General features: G+C 48.8%; 1 protein-coding gene across 12 annotated transcripts in view; it reads left to right on the forward strand.

Moving 5' to 3' along the window:
* Positions 1-13158, forward strand: part of ADGRB2 (adhesion G protein-coupled receptor B2) — a 1170899-nt gene that overhangs the window by 860178 nt on the left and 297563 nt on the right. For all 12 annotated transcript variants that reach the window (XM_069622503.1, XM_069622504.1, XM_069622505.1 and 9 more), the window contains one exon: positions 3660-3763. In XM_069622503.1, the coding sequence (XP_069478604.1) occupies positions 3660-3763 (104 nt within the window). The remainder of the gene's footprint in view (positions 1-3659; positions 3764-13158) is intronic.

Genomic DNA, 13158 nt, shown 5'->3' on the forward strand with positions numbered 1-13158 from the left:
ATACATACAGCCCAGGGTCCCCAGAATGAATAGATACAGGCCAGCGTACCCAGAATGAATACATACAGCCCAGGTTACCCAGAATGAATACATACAGCCCAGGGCACCCAGAATGAATACATACAGCCTAGGGTACCCAGAATGAATACATACAGCCCAGGTTACCCAGAATGAATACATACAGCCTAGGGTACCCAGAATGAATACATACAGCCCAGGTTACCCAGAATGAATACATACAGCCCAGGGTCCCCAGAATGAATAGATACAGGCCAGGGTACCCAGAATGAATACATACAGCCCATAAAGGCCAGGGTACCCAGAATTAATACATACAGCCCAGGGTACCCAGAATTAATACATACAGCCCAGGTTACCCAGTATGAATAGATACAGCCCAGGGCACACAGAATGAATACATACAGCCCAGGTTACCCAGAATGAATACATACAGCCCAGGGTACCCAGAATGAATACATACAGCCCAGGGTCCCCAGAATGAATAGATACAGGCCAGCGTACCCAGAATGAATACATACAGCCCAGGTTACCCAGAATGAATACATACAGCCTAGGGTACCCAGAATGAATACATACAGCCTAGGGTACCCAGAATGAATACATACAGCCCAGGTTACCCAGAATGAATACATACAGCCTAGGGTACCCAGAATTAATACATACAGCCCAGGTTACCCAGAATGAATACATACAGCCCAGGGTCCCCAGAATGAATAGATACAGGCCAGCGTACCCAGAATGAATACATACAGCCCAGGTTACCCAGAATGAATACATACAGCCCAGGGCACCCAGAATGAATACATACAGCCTAGGGTACCCAGAATGAATACATACAGCCCAGGTTACCCAGAATGAATACATACAGCCTAGGGTACCCAGAATGAATACATACAGCCCAGGTTACCCAGAATGAATACATACAGCCCAGGGTCCCCAGAATGAATAGATACAGGCCAGGGTACCCAGAATGAATGCATACAGCCCAGGTTACCCAGAATGAATGCATACAGCCTAGGTTACCCAGAATTAATAGATACAGCCCAGGGTACCCAGAATGAATAGATACAGCCCAGGTTACCCAGAATGAATAGATACAGCCCAGGGTCCCCAGAATGAATGCATACAGCCCAGGTTACCCAGAATGAATAGCTACAGCCCAGGGCACCCACTACAGGATTTGTTTTATACGGAACAAAGGAATCATGCAGCGTGTCCTTCATTGAGTGAAGGTTATTATTATTTTTTTTTTTAAACGGGTGAGGTAAGTAGAGATTGCATAGGTTATTTAGTAATATACGTGTTAGGAGTTTTTCTAAAAGTAAAGTATCAATACTTTGCAGACTAATAGGGAGAGAATTCCAAAGCCAGAGACCCAGGACAGAGAAACACCCGTCTCCTCTGTTGGCATAGCAGGATGTGGGGACAGCCAGCAAGTATTGATGTGCAGAGCAAGGAGTGTGTGTTGGCTCATTTGCTTGAACCCAATGAACTAGATAGTCCTTTACACTTCCATGCAAAAGGCCCAGGAAGGTCTGTTATGCAGGTGTGCCTGGCATGAGCTGCGATGGCCACGTGGGTGTGCCGTAGCGCAGACCGTTAGCCTTTGCCCAGTGGGTCTTTCTGGTCATAGTCATGTTTGTATGCATAATATATGACTATATACATGTAAACAAGGGACGGGCCCTCCTCCTTTATGAACACTTGCCAGGCCTATTCTTGACTCCCACCCTGCACAGTACAGATGCCTGTAGCCTGAGTGAAGATAGTCTGCAGCAGATGGCAGGCTGCAACACTGCAGTCCAGCTGGCTGCACCACTGCAGTGGTCCCGGCTGTCCGCTGCATGTTCCTCCCAGACACTGCTGAAGCTGCTGACTGCATCTGGCTGTACTAATTCCTTTGAAGGTGTCAAACATATGGGGGCCAACACCCAGCCTATGAAGAGACCAAGGCACCTGCTGTTTCCTCCTAGTGGAGACAGTAGACAAGGATGAGAGCCCTGTCCTATTGAGCAGGTAATTATGACACTCCCTAGTGACCCTGGCTTCCCCGTCTACCCCCACCTTCCAGCCCCTCTCAGAAGCGAGGGAACCGTGCCCTAAAGATATGTCTTCGGAGCCAGCGCTCTGGTCTTTTAGCCCCCTTAAGAGCGTGGTCTTTCTTGGACTTGGATATACATCCTCAAGGCTTTGAGGTATCCCTTGGGGTCTGAGTCCACGGTACCTCTCTTCTGGCCCTCCTGTAGGACTCTGCTGCAGGAATCCACTGTGCCTCCACAGCTGCAGGCAGAGTTCTGCAAGAGGAAGCAGTGTGCACAGCCCTAAAACCAATCTCCTCTGGGCATTCAAACTCTCTTTCCGAACCCGCAGACCCTTCTAGTCGTGGCCTGGAAGCCCCCATTCAGCAGCCTCTGGCCTTAAGCTTCCTTCTGGCCCATGTGGCTCTGGCCCGGATGCACAAGCCGGTCACTCAAAAGATCAAGTGCCCAGCACTCTTAAAATGGCAATGTCGTGATGCCCACTGGTTCAACCTTAGCCAAGCTTGTGGTGTTTAGGAAAGTACTGACCCTCCGTTGGGTCCCGGGGTCAATCTGCTGCATCGCCTGTCTCCCTTTCCGAAATCACTAGAGACTCATCACCCAAACAACTCCAGAGTGCCTAGAAGCCACTGTGGCGCTTAGGTGGCCTATTGTTAGACCCTGAGTGCATCTGAAAACCATTCCTTGCATTCCTGTGCAACCTCAAGTCTCACATCTCATGAGTCAAGCAGCAGCTTCACCAGCCCATGGGCTTCCAAAGACCCCTGGAGGGGCTAAACGCTGAAATCCAAGACGCTGAGGCGAGCCTCAGGGAGACCTGTTGACTGATGTTGGCACGCAAACCACACATCCGTGTGCATGCCAATCATGGCTTTCAGCGCTCCAGACAGGCGAGGTGGAACGCAATGCCGCTTGGCTGAGAACCCTTGTGGCACAGGTAAGTGAGAACCAAGGGGAAGACTTGGTATTGTGCCAACACCCACTTTCCATAGGGAGCCTATCAAGCAGTGGCAAAGGCTGAGTTACACTTCAATAAGGGGCCCAATGAGAAGCAACTGTGAGAGTGGCCACTCACAGGTGGAGGAGGGACAGCAAGAAACCATGAAAACATGTCTTAAAAAAACAGCGTTACTACTTAGGATTGGGTCGGTGAGCTGCCGAAGTCCTGGAAGGTTTCAGAAAAGTCCCTAATGAGGAGGTATTTGCAGCAGAAATTGGGAAATCTACTCGAGTTTTCCAAGCCGCCGAAGACATATGCAAATGGTTTCTATTGAAATTCATTATACATGAGTAGTTCTCGGACATATTCATTGTGGTATTCAGGAACCCTGAAGTGATTGCACTTTTGGCTGAGTTGGCTCTCCCTGCCCTGTTACTTCTGGGCTCCTGTATTTCTCACAGTGGTGTAAAGGGTGATGCTTGGCGCCAGACCATCTCCAGGAGGTCCCTTTCTTGACATGTTCTCTTTGAGGTAAAATGCTGCAGTGTTTGTTTGGACAGATTCCCACCCATGAAAGCCAATGTTACAGGGTTAGTATCTTGCTGGAAGCATTAAAGGCACGGCGCGTGGTACTCAAGCTCTCCTTTTCTGTGTTTCAGGCCATGGACCCGGCAGGCTCCCCGTCCGTTCCCCTCATGATTGGCTGTGCCGTCTCGTGCATGGCCCTGCTGATACTCCTTGCCGTCTACGCTGCATTTTGGAGGTGAGTGGCTCATCCTCTGGTCTACTGATGACTTCTGCAAAGCAAGACCTATTGTTGAAATAACAGATTCGCTAGCAGGGCGTTGATCTCCTATATGCACACTCAATAACAGGGAAACCACAGGACAAGAGAACAGGGTTATTTCAGGAGATCCATGTTCAGGGTGGGCAGGTCAGAGCAGCGATGGGCCCATGTAGGGCAGATCTTTCTGATGGATGGGCAGGACGGCATTGGAAGGGCATGGAGGAAGGCAGGGTAGGGGCTGATGGAAGGCGTTGAGAGTTCTGTGTATGTAGGTGATTTATAAGGCATAAAAAAAGACTGTGAAGCAATGGACCCCTCAACATAGGGGTTGCGCCCGTGGGGTAATGAGTCCAGGCATAGGAGATGAATAGGGGAAGCCGGGAGAGTTCTGGGCTGGGTGCACCCTTAGAGAGAGCTGAGGTCACTGATAAAAGACCCTTAGTCCTCAGACATAGGGGTTACACTCATGGAGTAATGAGTCCAGGGGTAGGAGATGAATTGGGCAAGCCGGGAGAGTTATGGGCTGGGTGCACCCTTAGAAAGAGCTGAGGGCACTGACAGAAGACCCTTACTCCTCAGGCATAGGGGTTACACTCATGGAGTAATGAGTCCAGGGGTAGGAGATGAATTGGGGAAGCCGGGAGAGTTCTGGGCTGGGTGCACCCTTAGAAAGAGCTGAGGGCACTGTTGGAAGACCCTTACTCTTCAGCCATAGGGGTTGCGCCCATGGGGTAACAACCTTACTCCTCAGGCATAGGGGTTGTGCCCATGGGGTAACGAGTCCAGGGGTATGATATGAATAGGGGAAGCCTGGAGAGTTCTGGGCTGGGTGCACCCTTAGAAAGAGCTGAGGGCACTGTTGGAAGACCCTTACTCTTCAGACATAGGGGTTGCGCCCATGGGGTAACAACCTTACTCCTCAGGCATAGGGGTTGTGCCCATGGGGTAACGAGTCCAGGGGTATGATATGAATAGGGGAAGCCTGGAGAGTTCTGGGCTGGGTGCACCCTTAGAAAGAGCTGAGGGCACTGTTGGAAGACCCTTACTCTTCAGACATAGGGGTTGCGCCCATGGGGTAACAACCTTACTCCTCAGGCATAGGGGTTGTGCCCATGGGGTAACGAGTCCAGGGGTATGATATGAATAGGGGAAGCCTGGAGAGTTCTGGGCTGGGTGCACCATTAGAAAGAGCTGAGGGCACTGTTGGAAGACCCTTACTCCTCAGACATAGGGGTTGCGCCCATCGGGTAACGACCTTACTCCTCAGGCCTAGGGGTTGAGCCCATGGAGTAATGAGTCCATGGCTGGGTAACGAATAGGGGAAGCTTGGAGAGTTCTAGGCTGGGTGAACCATTAGAAAGAGCTGAGGGCACTGATGGAAGACCCTTACTCCTCAGGCATAGGGGTTGCACTCATGGGGTAACGACTTTACTCCTCAAGCATAGGGGTTGCGCCATGGGGTAATGAGTCCAGGCGTAGGAGATGAATAGGGGAAGCCGGGAGAGTTCTGGGCTGGGTGCACCCTTAGAGAGAGCTGAGGTCACTGATAAAAGACCCTTAGTCCTCAGACATAGGGGTTACACTCATGGAGTAATGAGTCCAGTGGTTAGAGATGAATAGGGGAAGCTGGGAGAGTTCTGGGCTGGGTGCACCCTTGGAAAGAGCTGTGGCCACTGATGGAAGACCCTTACTCCTCAGGCATAGGGGTTGTACTCATGGAGTAGTGAGTCCAGGGGTAGGAGATGAATAGGGGAGGCCAGGAGAGTTCTGGGCTGGGTGCACCCTTAGAAAGAGCTGTGGCCACTGATGGAAGACCCTTACTCCTCAGGCATAGGGGTTGTACTCATGGAGTAGTGAGTCCAGGGGTAGGAGATGAATAGGGGAGGCCAGGAGAGTTCTGGGCTGGGTGCACTCTTAGAAAGAGCTGAGGGCACTGATAGAAAACCCTTACTCCTTGCACTGCATGGACACATCTCTGGCAGCACTGCACTTTCCTTCCAGAGGAGCCTTTTTCTTGACATCTGATGACCTCTCCTTTCCTTCCTGCCTGTTCGGGCAGGATTTATACGATTGGCTATTTGCAAATATTCTTTCTTTTCAAAGGGTTGTCGTTTCAGCCTCTGCGACACAAAGTTTCAAACTTTTTCAAGTGAAATTTACATTTACTGTAAAGATTTCTTGGGAGTGGTTCTGCTGCTTACTTTGAGGCTTGTTTTAATGTTTTGTTCTTTTTCGTGGGTATGGGTTCCTGCTTGGATGAACAGGAGAAGAAGGAACCAAATGGAGGGGTGCTCTCCAAAACCTGCAGGCATTCCCGGAACCTACCAAGATGGGCACGCTTCATTGAGAAAAGCAAGCACACTACTTGACTAGTGTGGTTTGCAAAGGTTGGTCAATGAAGGCCAGAGACCGAAAGGATCTGGTTTATAATAGCACCGGTCGGGCAACGGAATCGCCTCGAGACACTTCCTGTTTCAATGGAGATGGAAGTTACAAAGAGATGTGTTGTCTTGTGTGCCCTGAAAGGAAGATGGAGTTGAAGTAATTGTTCTCCAAGTATTGTATAAAAGGTTAACCATAGTCACCATTAAGGATGATAGTGCAGCATTTCTGCATGCATCATCCCCTGCAGAACATGCATCATCCCCTGCAGGACTTGCATCATCCCCTTCAGGACTTGCATCATCCCCTGCAGGACATGCATCATCCCCTGCAGGACATGCGTCATCCCCTGCAGGACATGTGCCATCCCCTGCAGGACTTGCATCATCCCCTTCAGGACTTGCATCATCCCCTGCAGGACATGCATCATCTCCTGCGGGATATGCATCATCCCATGGAAGACTTGCATCATCTCCTGCAGGACATGCATCATCCCCTATAGGACTTGCATCATCCCCCGCAGGACTTGCATCATCCCCTGCAGAACATGCATCATCCCCTGCAGGACTTGCATCATCCCCTCCAGGACTTGCATCAGCCCCTGCAGGACTTGCATCAGCCCCTGCAGGACATGCATCATCCCCTGCAGGACTTGCTTCAGCCCCTGCAGGACATGCGTCATCTCCTGCAGGACTTGCATCATCTCCTGCAGGACTTGCATCATCCCCTGCAGAACATGCATCACCCCCTGCAAGACAGGCATCATCCCCTGCAGGACATGCATAATTCCTGGCTGGCTGTGATGCTGTTCAGGTTGCGGAGTAGTCTGCCAGGTAAGCCCCTTGCTGTCTCCCGATTCAAGGTTGTAGCGTAGCAGTCCAACCAATGCCTGGAATCACTGTTGACATAGGGCAGGTGTCTACAGCATTGGCTTCTTCAGTTCTATCCCCTTTGCTTTGTCACTGCCATTTTCATTGAAGGAGGGCTTGGTGCTTTTTTCCAGCACAGATTGTGGTCAATTACCTCATGACCTGGGGCTCGTTCTCTGTGGCTCTGGGACACATTCAGCAACACCCTGGGGTCTGGTAGACTTCCTCCTTGGAGCAGTCATGGACACACCCTCCCTGAGCCATATGCTGACTCGATGTCCATCCAATCAGCTTCTGCGCAGAGCAGATCTCTGAAGGAGTAGATCCCCTGTGGTGACGAGAGTGAAGCACATGATCTTCCATGATGAGGTCTAGGTGTCGCAGGCAGGGTTACGCGGCAGCACTGGAAGTTTTGTTCTGGATGGACTGTGCTGCGCTCCTGGAATAAGCAATGACCCTTGCAATGCCTCCACAGAATGATGCGCTTGCTCACAATGAAACCCTCAGTATGAGACCCACTCCTTCAAATGAAGCCATCTGCAAGTACATGAAATGGTTGCTGTGTCCACCTCTGGCAGTGTCTCTGCAAGTACATGAAATGGGTGCTGTGTCCGCCTCTGGCAGTGTCTCTGCAAGTACATGCAATGGGTGCTGTGTCCACCTCTGGCAGTGTCTCTGCAAGCACATGAAATGGGTGCTGTGTCCACCTCTGGCAGTGTCTCTGCAAGTACATGCAATGGGTGCTGTGTCCACCTCTGGCAGTGTCTCTGCAAGTACATGCAATGGGTGCTGTGTCCACCTCTGGCAGTGTCTCTGCAAGTACATGCAATGGGTGCTGTGTCCACCTCTGGCAGTGTCTCTGCAAGCACATGAAATGGGTGCTGTGTCCACCTCTGGCAGTGTCTCTGCAAGTACATACAATGGGTGCTGTGTCCACCTCTGGCAGTGTCTCTGCAAGTACATGCAATGGGTGCTGTGTCCACCTCTGGCAGTGTCTATATTGGTGCTCTCCTTGAATTGGCAAAATCTGCTAATCGTCCAAGCTAGAGAGTCCAAAGCCTTGGAGCGGAAGTGGAAAGTGTTAGGGAGAATTCTCATTCTATGGCTAATGTCCCTTACCTATAGAGTCCCGCAGCAGCTTTGCTGGATTTGAAGTTTTTTTTTTCTCCTGCTAAGAGTGAGACTCTTTTTCCCCCTCTTAGGCATGTTTGCTATGTGTGTTCTAGGCTATTTTTTTTGTGTTTAGTGTCTGTGGGGTTTATCTCACCCTCATAGGAACCATCTTTATACACATGTGTTACACAGCACCCTCAGTGCCGTAACACAGGGGTGCCATAGTGACACCCAAACATAGACTCCATACCCTGGGACTGACTACTGTCTCCCAGGGCATGTAAAGTCCCCATTGACTTTACTAGCCAATAGTTATGAACTAAACTAGTACAAACCATCTTATTATGGAAGTACTGGAAAGGGTTAATAATGTTTCCCTTATGTTCATTTTCGAGAGGGTACCATACAGTCCCTCTCTCAAAAGTTTCTGGCTGGTGGCAGTGGTTACTACCATAAACATTTGACCACAAATATTTTCCTATGGGATTTTCCCATTGTTCGATGCTACCACTTTTACTTACAGCCTCTAACGAACCAGCGGTTTATATTTTTATTAACTTTAATCCGGTGTTTGTTTTTGCCAGAACTTTTATAATAATTCTTTCTCGTGTCTTTCTCTATGATCCTAACCCAGGTTGGGGATCCTTTGTTCGTCCTTTTGGCGGGCTTCTTCCAAGAAGCCCTCCTCTCAGCGCCACTGAGTCTGGGGTAGACCCATTCTGTGGGAGGGGGAGTAGGTCTCCTGGATAGGGTTGCCTAAGCAACCCAAGTCGCACTCTGCCCTGATAGGCTGGAGGGTCTCCTGCCAGGGCGACCACTCTACTGTGTGAGTGACAGCTAGGCTGTATGAATGGGGGTCTTTTTTCATAAAAGCAGGGTCCTGAGGACTGGAAGAGCAAGACGTCGCCACTGGAACTAAGAAGCCGAAGAGGAGAGAAGCCAAAGACATCTGCAACGACTGAACCACCGGTGAAGCTCTGCTGCAGCGTCTCACCACTTCTTTCCACCCGATGAGAGAAGATCTTCATCTACAAGAACCTTCTCTCCTTGAGCTGGTGGGGCCAACCAGTTTCGCCAATCACCTTCCCAGACCTGCCTTGGTCAAATCGCCAGTGCCCCGCACTAGGAGACCGGATAGCCAGGCACCCGTCCGCCTGGACTGCGATTTAATAGAGCGTACCTTTTATTTCGTTTGGCAGCACCGCGGCTGGTTTCGTACCTGGGCAGCGCAGTAACTCGAACCTTCTTCCACGACGAGAGCCTCTCTTCCTCTGCTGGATCTCCCGAACTGCAGGAACTGCCAGGAACTACCACCACCGCAGGAGCCTCTTCTACATTTTAAGGTACATGGTTCCGCCAGGCCCCCCTATTCGTTGGGTTTCGCTAAAGGTGTTTTAAATCCTTTACTTACCTACTGGATTGGCCGCCCCTATCATCTAACATTGTCTTTCACCTTCTGCATCGACCTTTTCGAATCGTTTAACAAAGACTTGACTGCAGCTACAAGAACATTTTGCTCCTGGGCACTTTGCCCTGTACCACTGACCCTGGCACAGGCCTATTAACTCTGGCTAAATATGTTACAACTGCCTTCTCTAGATTGCTTCTCACCTAGACATGTGTTGGTGCACCTAACTCTTGTAACCACCTTTTCCTTCCTTCTGTTTAAACTTGTGAAGTGCCATTTTGCTCGGTTTTCACCTCAGTATTATACATGCTAAAGTACTGCCTTGCCTACCTTGTTCACAGTCTTCTTGGGAAGTGTTGCTGGTGTGTTTAAGAGTATATTCCTGTATAACTTGGCCTTTCCCTCCCTTTTGAGAAATTGATAGAGTGCCATTTCTGCTTGGTTTTCACTGTGCCATTTTGCTCAGTTTTCACTCTTGCTCAAACTTGTCTACAATTTAAATAGGGAGTTGTATATACTTTTCTTGACTGATTTAACTTTCTTTTATAATAGTGATTTGTGTGTGAACATCAGTGTGTGTAAAATATATATATATATTCTTTTTGATACAAAGCTTTGGACAGCGTTTCCTTATTCCATAGTACTGAAGCCCTAATGTGTAAACCCTGAATACTGCTCATCTTCCTCTTGAGATAAGTCTGACTGCTCAGTCACAGTTTCCAACCAAATCTTTGTGGTACAGACTGATACCAAAGGGAATTTATTGCATATACCTGTAGTCTTAATCTGCTCAAGTGCTCCCCAAGGGAACTGCAGTGGATTCTGCCTAACAGAAATCCTACACCATTTACAGAATACATGTCTGCCATGGTACGGGGCAGTACAGAAGCTTCCCCCTTAATAAAACAGCACATTTCCCTAAGTGGGCCTCTCCCACCATCTAAATGAGTACTCTACTACGAAAACCTTTTAAAAGGTGTCCCTTGATCACATCTTGGGTGATCCCCTTCTGGTTACTTGATTGGCTGATAAATGTGCCAGTGTATAGGGGAGTGATCATGAGGTAGGAGTGTTTGTAAAAGGAATCCGGATCAGTAAGCAGATGCAATTGGAGTATTCCATTGAAAGCTATGAGAAAGCTGCATGAAGAAAAAGCCCTTCTAAAAGGGATCCAGCGTCACTCTTTTCACTCTGTTGGACCCCAACTATTGAATCGGTCTCACTCTGTAGTTTTGGGCCTGCTGTCGTCCCCTGACCATCACCACCATATCCGGAATCTAAGCCGTGTCTGGGTAACTGTTGTGTCCATTATCTGAGGGTGAGAGGGGTTGTCCCATCCTCTCCGTTCTTCCTCCTTCACTCCCACTCTTTTTACCCCCTGATCCTCTTCTTTCTTTCCTCTCTCTGTCTCCTCTTGGATCGTTGGACCTTACCATCACGAGTAACTACAGACCTATTGCTGAGCTGCCCTGTATTTCCAAATTACCGGAAAAGGTGGTATCGGCTCAACTTTCAGTGGAATGCCATAATGCGCAACAGCCTGACTTTCAGCCCGGCATAGGACAGAGACGGCTCGCCTGGCATCTTTGGATGGTATTCGGGCACCTGCAGGTGTTAGCCTTATATCGGCTTTGATCCTCGAGACCTCTCTGCAGCTTTCGACGGGTCGACCATAACCTTCCCTTAAGGCATCTTCAGTTCCTCGTCCGCCAGCCAAGTAATTCCTGGGATTGGTTTGAATCCTTTCTGTTCAACAGATACAGGTTCCAAAAGTAGAGTAAGGCCTGTATTGTTCAAATGCTCGACCTGTGCCTGCGGCAATGCTCATGGGGACCCCTTGTTAAATATATACAGCCTCTTAAGACTCGGTTTAAGAAGTATCAGTTCTATAATCCCTCTTATGCAGACAACATACACATTTACCTTGGAAGGACTAACCCTACCAAGAGTTGGGACAAGCTAGCAAGGTGTATGTCTAAGATTCGGAACTGGGTGGTGCTAAATGAAACTTAAGTAAAATCCTGCAAAAACAGAAATATGCTCCTTTGTCCAAACAATGTTCATAACATTCACTGAATCTCCCTATGCCTCCTTGTTTATTTGGCCTGTCCTCATCCTATGTTGACAAAGTTTAGACCGTTGGTGTCTTTTGGAAAGCCGAGCTAGAACCACAATCTCTCATTAGTAGGACAGTTATATCAGTCTTTTATAGAGTGTCTCTCAGAAAGATTCTTGCCTTTATTCCAGAAAAAGAACAGGCAGGGATAGTTGAGACTCTTACCAATTCTAATTCAGATTATTCCAAAGGACTTTTAATTGCCCTTCCTGGAAATCAAATTCGTATTTTTCAGAAAGTTCAAAACGCAGCAGTCCGGCTTAACAGTGATCGAAGTGAGCGGGAACGGTCGGGAGTGGTGTTCCACTACTTTTTATGACCATATGCACCATTATATATATATAGGATTTACTCATTAGTGCAAGTGTAAAGTTGTAACAAGAGCCTTAGTTACTAGTCACTTAGACCGTTGCAATGCCCCGTCCGCAACACCTTGTCACATGTTGCAATGTATTTCCACCTACCTCCTTCCCGGCCAAGACCACAGGTCCATTACTTATTTTGATACACTTATACCCATGATTGTCATACAGCCAAGTTTTAGTCATATATCAAACTCTCGTCATACTCTACACGGGCTGACAATTCAGGCTCATCCAATTCGAAGTACTCTGTACGGTTTTAAGTCTCTACATGAGATGGCCCCTCCCTACCTCGCTACAAAAATACACTGCTATTCCCTTTCTAGCTCTTTGTGTTCCGCCGGTGAGAAGATCCTCGGATGGTGGACCAACTCTTTGGAATTCTTGATCTCCGGGCTACGATCAATCCAAACTCTCTCTGCTGTTCATAAAAGCTTGGAATTACCGTCGTAACCTTTAGGCAAGAATTTGTATTTCATTATGAATGAATACGTGCAATGCCTTTGCTCCCCTCTTGCTCCGTGCCTCCTTCGTTCTTCGCGTTCTCCTTTCTGCTGCCTCTGATTCCGTTGCCTCTCTTCCTATTCCGATTGGCTTTCTCGCATTGCCTCCCTTCCCGCACTCCTCTCTTTCCCCGCGTCTTCTCCACTTCGTTCTTCCTGCTCACTACACCACCACACTGTTACCTACACATTCATACTCCTAACTCCCTTACTCCACACTCCTAAGAACCATCAGCGTGCAGGGTCAGCAGATCGATGGTTGTTTTGGGTCTCCACAAACTGCAACCTTCCCATTTGAGACGCATTGGACTACCCCACGACTCCACTAGGGAGTGTTACGTGATCTGCATGTGCCATTTTGAATTAGATCGACTTGCACGGTCTGTTTCTGGAAGCTTCTTTGTTGGTCCTCTAGGCTGCTCCTCTAAGCCACAGTAAGCCATTATTCTTGATGTCATGTATATATTCACAGAACCTCATGAGTATGTTTGTGTGGGGCCCGCAGACGTTCTTGCTTGCTGAAACAGCCGATTTGTGTCATTCAGTGGGGTTCGCGGATCCCAACGTAGGTTTCCCCGCCAGCTGGAGGCTTCTGTATCTCAATTCAGGCACTTTCCA

The sequence above is a fragment of the Ambystoma mexicanum genome, chromosome 11 (assembly GCF_040938575.1).
Source record: "Ambystoma mexicanum isolate Mex_15411 chromosome 11, UKY_AmexF1_1, whole genome shotgun sequence".
Lineage (NCBI taxonomy): Eukaryota > Metazoa > Chordata > Amphibia > Caudata > Ambystomatidae > Ambystoma > Ambystoma mexicanum.